Source organism: Paramormyrops kingsleyae, chromosome 10 (genome assembly GCF_048594095.1).
Source record: "Paramormyrops kingsleyae isolate MSU_618 chromosome 10, PKINGS_0.4, whole genome shotgun sequence".
Lineage (NCBI taxonomy): Eukaryota > Metazoa > Chordata > Actinopteri > Osteoglossiformes > Mormyridae > Paramormyrops > Paramormyrops kingsleyae.
Genome location: NC_132806.1, coordinates 2,283,538 through 2,298,548, shown reverse-complemented (window position 1 = coordinate 2,298,548; position 15,011 = coordinate 2,283,538). Strand labels below are relative to the sequence as shown.

Below are 15,011 nucleotides of genomic sequence, written 5' to 3'. Positions count from 1 at the left end.
AAGTTTGAGAACTAAGCTGTTGCAACATAAAACAATATAAATAGCCACGGGGAAGGGGGCTTGAGGGACAAGTGAGATGCAAGGGCGATAACAGCCTCAGGGGACGGCTGCAGGGAAGGTTAATTCTGGTATTGTCCTGATGGTCACTGATAACAGGGTAACCACAGTCTAAATTCTACCACTCAGCCACCCCTGCCCTGATGATCACCGATAGCAAGGTGACCACAGACTAATTTCCACTGCCCAGTCACCTCCCCCTATTGATCACAAGATGCTTAATAATTAATATGCTGATATGTCGCAATTCTTTGCTGATGTGTTGCAACTTTTTTGCTTATAAAGAATGTATCCACCTGTTGTTCGGAGAGCAGCTCACAAGACGCATGAAAGATTGCTGAGTGACTGTTCCCCAAAGCTTTGGTAACGGTAATAAAGTATCATTTTACTTATACCACGTCTCCAGAAACGATCATTTTCTCATCAACGGACTCGGTGGAGCGGTTGACTCCAACATACGCCCGAGAGGAAACACGTTGCTGCTGTTCGGCAGGTGATAACCGAGCTCTGTCAACCTGCATCATCTCCGGCATGGCCTCTAGGGGGTTAACAGTGGGCTCGGCGGCCCGAGAAACACTTGCTCCTTCCCGCCGTTCCCTCTTGCGCTGGGAAAGCCGGTTGTCCACATGGAGAGCCAGGTCGATGAGGTCTTCTAAATCATCAGGGAGATCGCGAGTGGCTAGCTCGTCCTTAATGCCTTCAGACAACCCCTGGTAAAAAGCATCGAACTGAGCTGTCCTTCCTCATCCGCAAGACATCGCCAGGGTGCAGAAACGGATAGAATACTCAGAAACAGAGCTATGTCCCTGGCGAAGCTGCATTAACTCACGCGCTGCTTCTCTTCCGGATATGGAGCGATCGAAAATGCACCTCATCTCTTCTGCGAAGCTGGAAAAGCATGCACAGAATGGAGCTCCGGTGTCCCAGGCTGCAGTCCCCCATTCCCTTGCCAGTCCGGTGAGCGGTGTAATCACATAAGTTACCCTGGAGCGCTCGGTCGGAAAGGTGGAGGGTTGCAGTTTGAAAATAATTGATCATTGTGACAAAAAGGACCAGCATGAACCCGGATCCCCATTGTATTAACTGGGAGGTGACAGGTGAGGTTCGTTCGTCGATCGGCTTACTGAAGTGGCGAGGGCATTGGAATGGAGCTGCTGGACCTGGGAGGCTAATCCCGTCAAGCCTGCGTGGAACATCTCCAGGGACTCCCCGATCGCCAATAATTCGGACTGATGCTGTCCCAGGATAATCCCCTGTTTACCCAGGGCTTCTGTATTGCGCTGGACTCCATCCTGATCCGCTGGGTCCATCTTGTAAGTGAGATCTTCTGTTGTGAAGGCAAGAAGACAGACACTGACGTGGCTCTGCTGTAAGTCTCGTTGTTTTATTAATACTCTCCACAGAGATGTCAGAAGTACCTGGGGCTGAGCCTGAAACCATAGCCGAAACTCAGGCGGGGAGGTTTGGTGATCGCTGTCGGTACAGATGAAACACGGTCGGAAATCCAGGCAGGGGTCGGGCGATTGCCTCCTTTCAGACCGATGCCAGAGGCGTAAAACACGGTCGAGAGTCCAGGCAGGGGTCGGGCGATTGGCGTTGGTCCAGAAGGGGGGCAGGCAGAAACTCGGAGTCTAGGAAACGTAGCAGAGGTCAAGACACAGATAGACACACACCGGAGAAAACGCTCGAACTCAGGGCACACCATGAAGATCTCGCACTGATCGGAGAACCGAGTTGCCTGATATAGGGAAACCGAAACCGGGGAAAACAAGAAACAGCTGGGAGTGGGAATGGGAGCAACCGGTACAGCCAGAAAAACTGATTGACAGGACGCGGAACCTCGGGGAAGCCCTATCGATCGGAACCCCCGGAGGGGCATAGCTGAGACGACGATGGGGATTCCTCAGTGCTATCCATGACGATTCGGGGATACTGTGCAGGAATCTACTGGTTTCAGTCCGGCTGAACTGGTCTTCGGGCATACTGTGTACGGCCCTTTAAAGATACTGCAGGAGCAGTGGTTGTGCCCGAGTCCACCTACTCAGGCAAAGAATGTGCTGAGCTTTGTAAAGTCTCTGCGTGAGCGCCTTGGTGCAGCCAGGGAATTGGCAAAGCGCTTGTTAAGTTCGTAACAGGAGGTAATGAAAGCTCACTTTGATAGGAAAGCAAGAGAACAAACTTTCCAGGAGGGAGATCGTGTGTTGGTCCTTTTGCTCCTGCCCAGCACGCCTCTCCGAGCACGGTTTTCAGGTACCTGCAGAGTACAGGAAACGGCAAATCCCACCGATTATGTATTAGAAACTCCAAACTGAAAATGGAAAACTTACCACGTAAACAGGTTGAAACCTTACGTTGATTGTTCTGACCCTGCTCTTTCGTCTGCTCCTATTCAGTTCCTCTCTGCTGGGGATAGTGTGCCGTTGCGTGAATATTTGCCTGAACTTGATATTCTGCACCTCGGGATGGATTGTTTGCCTTTAGTCCACAAGAAAGGAGCCAGTAACCTCGCGGCTGTGGCACTCTCATGTACGTGACTTTTGTAAATTTGTTGTGGGGAAGTGTTTATATAATGATTTCAATTATATTTGATTGTGAGCCCTGTGACGTTCACAATTGTATGGGGGGTGTTACACGCCGATGTTTGTCCAGCTCTGCCCACCGCCAGTTCCACTCCAACCGACCTTTGCTCCGCCTCCCCGTCCGGACCCCGCCCACGACTCCCCGCAAGACCATCTGTCACTTCCGTCCGGCCGAGGTGAAGAACTTGACAACAAGAAATTTCGGAAGCTCTGCTCATTTTCTGATTATTGTTGGTTTGCTTTCTTTGATTTGGATTATTGTGTATGGCAGTTTCGGTTTATTGATTTTTGATTATTCGCTTTGCCCTTATCTGTACCTTTGCCTTGATTTGATTGCTTTCTGGTTTCGATCTCTTGCCCGGTTTTTGGTTTACGTCTTTGTGCGCCCCTCGGATTCAGATGCTTTGCCCTGTGTATGTTCTGTGTGTTTGTTAGGTGTGTGGGGAGTGGTTGCCATTTTTGTTTACGAGATTTGTGTATGCTGTTGTTTGGTTAGGGAGTGAGGAGTAGTACTTGTTTTTTTTTTTTTTTGATTTCTCTTGCACGTAGTTAAGTTAGATTTGGGTTGCGTTCGGTAGCTGGGTTTTTGTTTATTATTTTGGCTATAATCACTCCTGCACTGGGTTATTTGTTCTGTGTCTGTTGCGTGTAAATAAAAACCAGAAAAATATAAAAATATACCCCTTTGTCCACGTGTTCCCTTGTGCACCACAGCCTGTGTTGCCCTTATTCCTCTTCCCCTTCCTGAACCCTAGACTGGGGCTCGTAACACAACCCCACACCGTAATCCCCCCTCCACCAAACAATGCAGTCAGGCAAGTACTGTTCTCCTGGCAACCACCAAACCCAGACTCGTCCATCGGATTGCCAGACTGAAAAGTATGATTTGTCACTCCAGAGAACATGTCTCCACTGCTCTAGAGTCCAGTAACGGCGTGCTTTACACCACTGCATCCGACACTTTGCATTTCACTTGGTGATGTAAGGCTTGGATTCAGCTACTCAGCCATGGAAACCCATTCCATGAAGTTCTCTACACACTGTTCCTGAGCTAATCTGAAGGCCACATGATGTTTGGCAGTCTGTAGCTATTGACTCTGCAGACAGATGGTGACTTATGCACACTGTGTGCCTGAACATGCGTTGTCTCTACTATGTGATTTTATGTGGCTTACCACTTCGTGCCCAAGTTGCTGTTGTTCCCAATTGCTTCCGCTTTGTTATAATACCACTAACAGTTGACAGTGGAATATTTAATAGTGAGGAAATTTTACGAATGGACTTATTGCACAGGTGGCATCTTATCATGGTACTACGCTTAAATTCACTGAGCGTGACCCATTATGTTTGTAAAAGGAGTCTGCATGCCTAGGTGCTTCATTTTAAACACCTGTGGCTGTGGGAGTGATTGGAACACCTGAATTCAATGATTTGGAAGGGTGTTCCAATACTTTTGGCAATATAGTGTATATGTATATAAACTTAATTAGCACAAAAATTAAGGAAATTTGTGTTTGGTCGATTATTTCTTTGTTGTGACAATGCTTCTTGGCAATAAATATTATACCATTGGAAAGCCTGTTTATTTCCCTTTTAAATGGTGCCACATTTGTAGGAAAAATTAATTTGTAGGCTGAGCAGCAGAGCTGAGTATGTGGATTGCACCCATGAAAAACTTGCCAAATCTTCTCTGCCAAAGCCAAACAGCTGATTCTGCTATTGACTCTTGTTTTGTGTCGTTTAGTGGATTGAATGATTGAAGTCTGAAGAAACAAGACATATTGGCAATTTAACAATTTAACATTTAACAAACAGGAGCCTCAGTAGCGTGTGGAAGAACCATACAGCCAGGGTTCGAAATTAACACCCGCCAACCTGCCAAATGCGGGTTAAAAATCATTTTGGCGGGTATTGATAAAAACTTACCAGCCAGTTTGGCCGGTGATGCATGAACCAATCATGCAAATCATGTCAGAGACGCTCTGGGTCGTTTGTCCCCTCCGTCCTACATTTCACATGAACACTACACTACGGGTGACGTTTTAGATACCTTTGGCAGCAGCACGCAGATACTGTACGCTTCGGTTTGCGGGTCCAATCAACGACGAGAGCGCGAAAACACAAACAAGAAATAGGAAATATCGGATGAGCAAAGAGGACTGAGCTGGACAGCGAAATAATAATAATTTACATAAATGATATAGACACCAATATATACAGTAAACTGGTGAAATTTGCAGATGACACCAAGGTGGGTGGTGTAGCAGATACTGAACTAGCGGCTCAGCAGCTACAGCGGGATCTTAATTTAATTAGTGACTGGGCTGACACCTGGCAGATGAAATTTAACATAGACAAATGTAAGGTACTCCATGTAGGGAGCAGAAATATAAAGTACAGGTATTTTATGGGACCTACTGAAATAAAGGTAGCTGATTATGAGAAAGACCTTGGTGTGTATGTTGATGCTTCCATGTCTCATTCTCGCCAGTGTGGGGAAGCAATAAAAAAGGCCAATAGGATGTTGGGGTATATCTCCAGGTGTGTGGAGTTTAAGTCAAGGGAGGTAATGCTAAGATTATACAATTCCTTGGTGAGACCTCACCTAGAATATTGTGTACAGGTTTGGTCACCATATCTTAAAAAGGACATAGCGGCCTTAGAAAAGGTGCAGCGTAGGGCCACAAGAATGATTCCTGGTCTTAGAGGAATGTCATACGAGGAAAGGTTATTTGAGCTAAATCTGTTCAGCCTCAAGCAAAGGAGACTGAGGGGGGACATGATCCAGGTCTATAAGATTCTAACAGGTTTGGATGCTGTTCAACCGAATAGTTACTTCAGCATTAGTTCAAATACAAGAACTCGTGGCCATAGGTGGAAATTAGCGGGAGAACATTTCAAACTGGATTTAAGGAAGCACTTCTTTACACAGCGTGTAGTCAGAGTATGGAATAGTCTTCCTGATAACGTAGTGCAAGCTGAATCCTTGGGTTCCTTTAAATCAGAGCTAGATAAGATTTTAACAACTCTGAGCTATTAGTTAAGTTCTCCCCAAGCGAGCTCGATGGGCCGAATGGCCTCCTCTCGTTTGTATAGTTCTTATGTTCTTATGTTCTTATGTTCTTATAAGCTAAAATCAAAATGCTGCGGTGGTTAGGACAGACGTCAGGATCAGGATGAGGTGAGAAGAGGAAGGAGGCAGAAGATGAAAATGTTGACAGAGCGTGCGAAACATAGAGAAGGAAGTTTAATTATAAATGGCAGACAGGTCGTCATTGGCTAGTGTTTGATAGTAAAAATGCGGTCATGTTTTGTCAGATTTGCCGTGAGTACACGAAAGAAAAAAATAAAACTAACAGTTTCGTGGTGGGGATGTATAGTTAAGTTTATAACAGTTTATAACTGTATAGTTTGTTGTGTGTATTGCACTTTCTGTGCGTTTTTCATGCACTGTTAATAAAATGATCAAATTTTCATTCAGTGGCATTCATAATCTCTTATTTTCACCACGTAAAAATTTGTCTAATGGAAATTCTGATTGGCTGGTAACTTCAGAAAGTTACCAGCCACTTTGGCTGGTGATCAAAAAAGTTAATTTCAAACCCTGCATACAGCCACAACAGCCTGGCACCTCCTCCTTATGCTAGTCATCAGCTTGGTCACACACTGCTGTGGGATGCGATGGCATCCCATTCTTCAACCAGCATTTGTTGCAAGTCAATGTGGTTTTGTTGGTCACTCTGGCATGAACAGCACGCCCAAGCTGATCCCACAAGTGTTCAATTGGGTTGAGGTCAGGACTGCAGGCATGCCATTCCATCCTCAAGTGTTCCCCCAGCATTCTGGCTGTAGTACATGGCCTGGTATTGTAGTGAATAACTTTGTGTGCCCTGTGATGGACCGGCATCCTGTTCAGGGTATACCTGTGCTGTCACCTTGTGATGGACCGGCATCCTGTTCAGGTTATACCTGTGCTGTCACCTTGTGATGGACCGGCATCCTGTTCAGGTTATACCTGTGCTGTTACCTTGTGATGGACCGGCATCCTGTTCAGGTTATACCTGTGCTGTTACCTTGTGATGGACCGGCATCCTGTTCAGGTTATACCTGTGCTGTTACCTTGTGATGGACCGGCATCCTGTTCAGGTTATACCTGTGCTGTTACCTTGTGATGGACCGGCATCCTGTTCAGGTTATACCTGTGCTGTTACCTTGTGATGGACCGGCATCCTGTTCAGGTTATACCTGTGCTGTTACCTTGTGATGGACCGGCATCCTGTTCAGGTTATACCTGTGCTGTTACCTTGTGATGGACCGGCATCCTGTTCAGGTTATACCTGTGCTGTTACCTTGTGATGGACCGGCATCCTGTTCAGGTTATACCTGTGCTGTTACCTTGTGATGGACCGGCATCCTGTTCAGGTTATACCTGTGCTGTTACCTTGTGATGGACCGGCATCCTGTTCAGGGTATACCTGTGCTGTTACCTTGTGATGGACCGGCATCCTGTTCAGGGTATACCTGTGCTGTTACCTTGTGATGGACCGCTCATGTGGGGGCAGCATGTGGCTCAGTGGGCTAAGCCATTGTATCTGTGATCTCAAGGTTGTCAGTTTGAGCCCAGCCTTAGCACATATGCAGCTCCCTGGCTACTACAACAGGTGGCTGACCTTCACAGCCAATTTTCTCTCACCTACAGAGAGCAAACTGGGGGAGGCATGAAGAGAATTTCCTCACAAGGATAGATAAAGTATCAATTTTCTATAGAAACCAATTTAGTATGATGTTGAGAGATATATTCCATGACACAGCCAGACCTAATCAATGTAATAGTAGTACTTTATTCTTCCCCTAGCCTTTTTGCATATCCCATTCTTGCTACTTTTTTCCTGCTCCGGCAGTAGCCTGCTGTGAGGGGGTTTTTCGACCTCCCAAGAGCAACTTCGATTTCGCCTTGTTTTTAGTTCATACTTGGTTCAGGCAGAGGTTCTTCTGGTAAGTAGTAGTAAATTTATCAGGTTTAAAATTTTAAATAAAATAATAATTAAGTTCCGTTTTAACACAAGTAACTTATTTTAGTGTACTCCGCACGTTACTGCATTTATTGTTACGCAAATTAATCTTTATAGTTAAATACACTATATAAATTTACTGGGCTGGGAGTACGGGGTCATAGTGAGTTAGTTAATTATGGGGCCGGCTCAGTGTTGCGTTTGCAAGATGTTTGCCCTTCTGGACGCTAGTGTCCAGTCGGACTTCATCTGCGAGCGATGTAAGCTAGTGGACTCACTCATGGTCAAGGTTCGCGACCTTGAGGAGCAACTGGCTCTCATCCAATGCAAGAGTGAGTTAGATGAGCTAGTTGATACGCCGTTTAGGGAGATGGTGTGTACGCCACTAGCGGGGGGGAGGGAGAATGAAGAGCAGAGAGGTCGAGAGAGCTGGGTGACCGTAGGTCGTAGACGCAGGAAAAGGCGTACACATGTTACAGAGGCGGCATCACCTGAGGTGTCTGTGTCTAACAGGTTTCAGGTGCTTCCAGCTTTAGAGCCGGAAGGGACTGGGGAAGCAGGTGGGCCCTTGGGCACTGAGGAGCCCCCTCCCCCCAGAAAGAGGGAGGTTGTGGTAGTGGGGGATTCAATTATTAGGTGAGTAGACAGTTATGTGTGCACGCGTGATAGAGGGTCCCGTACGGTGTCTTGCTGTTCTTATTTTTAAACAATCCACAAAAGTCTTTCATATAATTTAGGCTAATTTTTGGATGCAAGGCCAACACGCAGCTTTGCACCGGCAGCTAACAAACGTCGATCACAGAACGAACCACCAATCACAAATGTTCTCGATCCCAGCGCTAACCATTTAACCCAGCGCTATTTTGTCATTCATGTTAACTCCCATATGCGATAAGCTTTCTTAGTTTAATGCTCATGCATTGTTTAGTACCAATTAAGTAATCATTACCATTATATTTGGGCAAAATCAGCTCAATCTTTCTAGAATCATTAATTATACCAATAGAGCAGAGGTCACTAACAGGCGGACCGCGGTCGGGGTCCAGACCCAGAAGCTGTCCCATACAGACCTGGACCAATAGCCAAAAAAGAAACTTATGATTTAAAACCTGACAGGACGCTTCTCTTTTAACCAGCACAGCGTTTGTAGTCTTTTCGGTAGTGGTTTAGCAAACGCTTTTAACCACGTAGTTTGGTGTATGCAGCCCGTCCTTTGTCCGTCCTAATGTGCCATTCGTGTTGATATCAGCAGCAAAGCGACCAAATAGCCGCAATGCTCTTAACAAAGTAGCTGACCTGTCCTGAAATCATACAGCTGAAAAGTTTCCAAAACACAATATGTATTATATAACATGTTGGATAAATAGACATAGTTTATTGGTGATTTCATGTTCGTGGAAGTTTCCGCTTTTTAACAACTGTATAAAGTAATGTTATCTGTTATATAAATCAACTCAGGTGAAACAAAAATTGTACATTTTCAACATTTTTAGCATAAACCTAAAATAAGCTACGTCAAAAGTATATTTACACTGTTAAATACAAAAGCAGACTATTTACAAGGTAAGAATTATTACATATCTATGCAGACATCTTGAATTGAATTGTACTGAATTAACTTGACAGTGAGATACTGATTACATACAATGTTGATACAACCAATAGGCTACTTAAATATACATCACACTAAATAGTTCGACATTATGATCTTCCGGACCTTTGCTTCAAGAAATTTTCTGTAACTGGACCTCTTTAAATTTTAGCTGAATACCCCTGCAATACAGCTATTAAACTAATTAGATTTTTTAAAATCCCAATATTGCAATATATATCGCAGAAAGAATAAATATCGCAATGTAATTTTTTTCCCCAATATCGTGCAGCCCTACTGTGTATCATAATAATTGTTCTTTTGTGACATAACTGGTTACTCATCTCCATTTATCATACATTTTTTTTACGAGTCTTAAGTGTACCCAAATTACTGTAGATCACTAATTATCTTCCATCTTCCAACAGTTGTTAGAGTGTTACTGTATATCATAAGGAGAAAAATCATTCCCAATCTGAACATTCAGAATTGATTTATTGAGAACTTAAAGCACAAACAGAAACTTTTAAAATCATAGAACACCAATTTATTATACAGACACCCCTCTACTTATGATTGAGTTACGTTGCGAACGGCTGTTCATAACTTGAAATGTTTGTAAGTTGTTATTCAACATCATTTTAAGGGTATATGCAAGTACAAAGAACTAGGATGCTGGGAGTACGCACGCTACGCTGCTACGGGGTGGGAGTAGCGGCCAGAAGTCGTGCTAGGTGAAAGTGGCATGCAGAAAAAAAAAATTGATGTTGCGAACAGGAAAAGGAGCCCAAGGAACACAATTTGGACTTGCAGTCCTCTTCGTTCGTATGTCAAAGTTTGTAAGTAGAGGAGCGTTTGTATATATTTATACATTTTTTGAGCATTTAAAATTATATTTAAAATAACACTTTCAGTCTTGGTAGAAACAATGGATTATGTCACTGGCAAAATATGTTAACATAAGGTACTTCATCCCAATTACTCCAGAAATAAATGTTTAGTAACCGGGAACACAGATTGTGTATAAAAATAAGGTAATAAAGTTACCCAGGATGTGGGCAGCCACTACAAGAAGACGACTGATACAACTATTGTCAGCATCATGATTGTAGTCATGCAGGCTGAGGCCACTGATGACTTTGTCCTGGAAGCAGCTAGGGTGAAAGAGGACAAAGACAAAGGGCAATTTGGTAACATTTGAAAATGAGGCTCATATATTCTAGGTGAAAAGGTTCTGCCTACTTTAAGGTCTGTCTGGCATGACATGTAAACATTGAAGCACTAAAGAGAAAAGCAAAAAGCCCTTCCACTACTCTACAAGGGCTCAGACAATGAATTTGTCCAGTGTACACATGCTTTTATTTACAGGTAAACTAACCTACACCTAGACCAGTGGTTCCCAACCCGGTTCTTGGGGACCCCCAGATGGTTCAAATTTTTGTTCCCTTCTAGCTCCTGGAACAAATACGTGGACTGTCTGGAGGTTCCCTGAGGACTGGGGGAGAAACACTGGTCTTGCATGTCCTTTTCATGCCCTGGACAAGTGAGAGCTGAAGCAGCTGCTGAAGCAGCTGCTGATTGGACACAGGTTCCCGGTAAGTAAGAGTGCAAAGGTCACCATGGTGAAGGAGGCGGCTTGTGATGTGGAGGACCACATACAACAAGGGAACGACTGCTTTTCCCAAGCTGAATGCTGTTCAGATACTGTGTATCACAAGTAGTTCTGTAAAAGTGTTAAATAGTTAGCTCACATTAGTCATTATTCCATTTATCCAAACAGGCAAGGGAGGGTTTCTTGACAGAAATAAATACATGTTAAATTAAGATCTTAGTGCCAGGCAGAGTAACAACAGATATGGCTATATGACACTATAGCTAGAGGACTGGAAATCACTGCATCACAGTAAAGACTGATGTCACTGGTTCACAATAGAGAACTTGCATTATCATGTTCTTGTCTTGAATAATCATGATAAATTATGAAGTACCCTTTTACAGAGTCTACTACCAGTCAGATCACACATAAGATTCTGTCTAGAACAAGCATATCTGATTTATGAATAAACATTCGCAGGCCAAGGCTGGTGACAGGAGCCAAACAGCTTGACCATTTCTGAAGGACACAGCTGATTCTACTAACTGCAGATCAAAGTGTCTATGAGTCAAGAATCCTAGAAATCAATGGCAACCATTGTTGCAACTGCAACTAGAACAATGATGTAACTGAAAGGTAACGGAGTGCAATCATCCAACCTTCACTTATCCACTATCAGCCGTAATGCCACATCACATGACAAAAACAACACAGACGAACTACAGAAATTTCAATAGCATACTATTCCCTCAGACTGACATTTACAAATAAATAAGTCCTGACGGGAATAGCAGTTATAGAAGTTTGCTTAATGTTTCAGTTTGTAACAGCACAGCAGGTCCTATACCTCACTAGTTCCAACATCACAGTTACCAGCACAAATAGATATATACATATGTATGCATATATTCTCTAAATGCAGTATTATATGTAAAACAAGTAGTGTTTTTGATCATAGGTAGATCAACATTATACCATTATTAACCATAGGAAAAAGTGGCTTATTTCCAAGGCTTAATGCAATTCTTCTGCATACAAGAACACCAATCGCTGAGGTTCAAAGTTCAAGTTTCCTAATAAGATAACATTTCTCCCATCACTTTTTTTCTGTAGTTCATTCTGGGCACTACCTATCTCTGTATATAGGCACCGAGATACCCAGTCGTATACAACAGTGTTTACAATCTGAGAGTGAGGTTACTACAGAACTGATGCACTTGGGTCTCTACATGACCACTGAACAACATTCAAGGGCCATGTACAGTAAGTAGTAGGTGAGAGACGATGCCCACTAAAACAGGCACAGGTTCAGAGGACCCATCAGAACTCTACGGTCCAAGATGAGAAAAAGCATACATTACTAAAATAAGCACACATTACTACACAAAAAAAAACTATAAAATTTGTTAAACAGCAGTAATATTAGTGTTCAATGATTCACCTTGAATAAGCACAGTTCACAAGAGTTTAACTCTCTCAGGCTTTATCTAGAGCATTTACCCAACCTTTTGTACATACTGTCTACATGTCATGATTGCATGAGACCTCGTTATAGTAAGCAGGACCGGACTGATGATGGTTAAGTCACCAAAGTGTACAGACCCCACCGAGCATGTTCAGTTTGATGGGACTCTATAGGAAAGCCAGCTGCCGAAATGTCTGAAATACTTAAAGGGGCCCTCAGCAGCGACGGTTGGAGGCTGGGTATTTGGTCTTGAGCCCCTCCTTAAAGCTTCGGAACAGCAGACGGTTGCGGCGGTTCTCCTCATCCTTGTGCTTGTGGAAGTCGCCCATCACCTTGAAGCCGCGGTGCACCAAGAAAGCAGAGCTGAGCACTGAGAACTTGTAACCACCCACATGGAGCTCACAGGCCTGGAGAGAGAGTCAACATAGCAAGTCACTGTCAGAAGCCTAATGTTCAAAATGCAGTTCTGGATAAATGCCGAAAAGCCCCCCATGTCCTCGGCCTACCTGACTGATGCGGTTGAAGCCATACTGCCGAAAGCTCTCATCATACAGAGGCACGGCACGTGGTCCAATGTAGAAAGGTTCCCAGGGGTCCACCCAGTTGAGGGTGTAGGCAACATCTAACTGCCCTGGCACAGGCCCGTTCAAGTTTACCCACAGGGAGTAGTTGGTGGGGGCCTGGCACCGGGGGCATAGCTCTTCGTAGAAGGGCCGCACCTCACCCACCTGGTACAGCTGTACTAGTTCTGACTTGGAGGCGGGGATCTTGCGGGTGTGCCGAATCTCAAAAGCCGGCAGGACGAAGACCTCATCAGGCACAGGTTCACGTCTATCCAGCATGCCGGCAAACTGCTGATGGAGGTCAGCACTGGGCACCATGTCTATATCGATGACCAGGATGTAAGCGGCTTCTGTACCCCCTCGCGCCACGTTGCGTAGCAGATTGTTGGGATACGAGATGTTGCCACCGATAGCATAGTTCTGGTATTTGTTCCTGTGTGACTCAAGTTTAGCAAATACTCCTCTGCAGTCTTCCAACCCTGCAAACTGCTCTCTGTCCTTTTCCGGGAAACTGGCCGTTTCTCCAGAGTGGCACACAAGGTGGAAGTCCACCAGCTCTTGTACATTTGGACAAAAAATGCTAAGGGCATAGACAAATGCAGTGGCAAACTTAACATCCTGTCCGTGCACGAATATCGCAACTGAGAGAGGATTTTGCCAGCGTTCTAGCAGCGAGTCTAGGTGATAGAGGTTGTTGATGGACGTATGCGTGGCCAGCGCTATCCGATTTGACCTGGCATCAACAACGGACTTCTGATTCGTCGAATAGTCACTTTTGATTAAGTTCTTATATATACGATACTGTCCACTGTTATCAAAAATGCCCCCAGAGGACAGAGAGTACTTGAGACGCTCTTTCCTTGTGTTTTTCTCTCCCTGGTACGCATTTCTCTTGCCAAATAACTCCGTATACCTGTAGCGCTGCTGTTTGCCGTGCAGCTTTGATAGGAAGGACAGGTAGATTAACTGCAGGAGCGCTACAATCAGCAGAGCACTGAGCACCACTTTAAACACGGAGCATTTTTTAGAGAAATGCATTCCAGAAGATCGCCTCTTAGGATGTTTATTTTAGTACATTATATATTATTGTGCACGAGAAGCCACCTGTAACCTTTAACAATTTTCGGTAGTTAGCTATGATCGACTAATAAGAGGATATTTAGCTGCCTAGGTAGAAAGACTGGATTTTACTATTTACGTCATCTGGCTAGCAGTTAATATCATCATCTACTGCTACAATCGATAGGGCCCTCAAAGTTGCTGATTTAAGGTTCACTTACGAACACGTCTCCCCCATAGTCATAAACGCTTTTAAAAGCTCTACTCCTTTCAGCAGAAGACGGCATTTCCGTACACACAAAATCAAACGCATACGGCACGAAAGCACTGATCTACCTTGGGGCTCATTGGGCGCATGTCTATGTGGTGTGCAACTTTACCGTAAAATGTAGAATACATACGCACCAAGGAATCTGGTTACCGTACAACTCCTTGAACTATAAGATGAAAACAACACAGTGAGGCGGATTTGAAGCTATTTTTACAATGCATATAATGCGGTATGAATAATTACATCATTGCCTTTAATATCGCTACAATTTTGCCACATTTTTTTTGGAGGGGAGGTGGGAATTATTTAAAACCATTTCAACACATTGAGCATAAGACGAGGTGGCCGAGTGGTTAAGGCGATGGACTGCTAATCCATTGTGCTCTGCACGCGTGGGTTCGAATCCCATCCTCGTCGGAATCCGTTTTTATTTCTAAAGAAATAGACCTTTCTGAATTCATCTAGCAAATAATGCTATAAACCCTAAAGATAATTTTAATAAATAACAAAATTTACCCAGTTTTAATTATAATTTTTGACCCTTTCTGCCAGTGGCTGTCAAAACCTATGTGGCACCCTAGGCAAATTCACTGCCAGCAACAGAATAGCCAAAATTTTACTTTGTCTGACAATTACATATATTATGATACAAAATCATAATTATGAGATGCTAAGTTATAATTATGAGATGATTTAGTATCTCAAAATCACATAATTTCAATTTATCAATCCATCCATCCATTTTCTGGCACTAATCCTGGTCGGCAGGGAGGCACCCAGCAGGCATCCTTGATAGATGCCCAAACAATCTCAACTGGCT

General features: G+C 44.1%; 1 protein-coding gene and 1 non-coding gene across 2 annotated transcripts; one reads left to right on the top strand and one right to left on the bottom strand.

Annotated features, from left to right (window-relative positions):
- Positions 1-8,991: 8,991 nt before the first annotated feature.
- Positions 8,992-14,263, bottom strand: b4gat1 (beta-1,4-glucuronyltransferase 1). The gene is made up of 2 exons (XM_023840314.2): positions 12,805-14,263; positions 8,992-12,705 (listed from the first exon to the last, which is right to left on the bottom strand). Exons 1-2 carry the CDS (start codon positions 13,897-13,899, stop codon positions 12,514-12,516), a joined length of 1,287 nt encoding a protein of 428 aa, XP_023696082.1. The 5' UTR covers positions 13,900-14,263; the 3' UTR covers positions 8,992-12,513.
- A 263-nt stretch (positions 14,264-14,526) lies between these two features.
- On the top strand, positions 14,527-14,608 carry trnas-gcu (transfer RNA serine (anticodon GCU)). The gene has a single exon. It is a non-coding gene; the product is annotated as a tRNA-Ser (tRNA).
- The last annotated feature ends 403 nt before the right edge of the window (positions 14,609-15,011 follow it).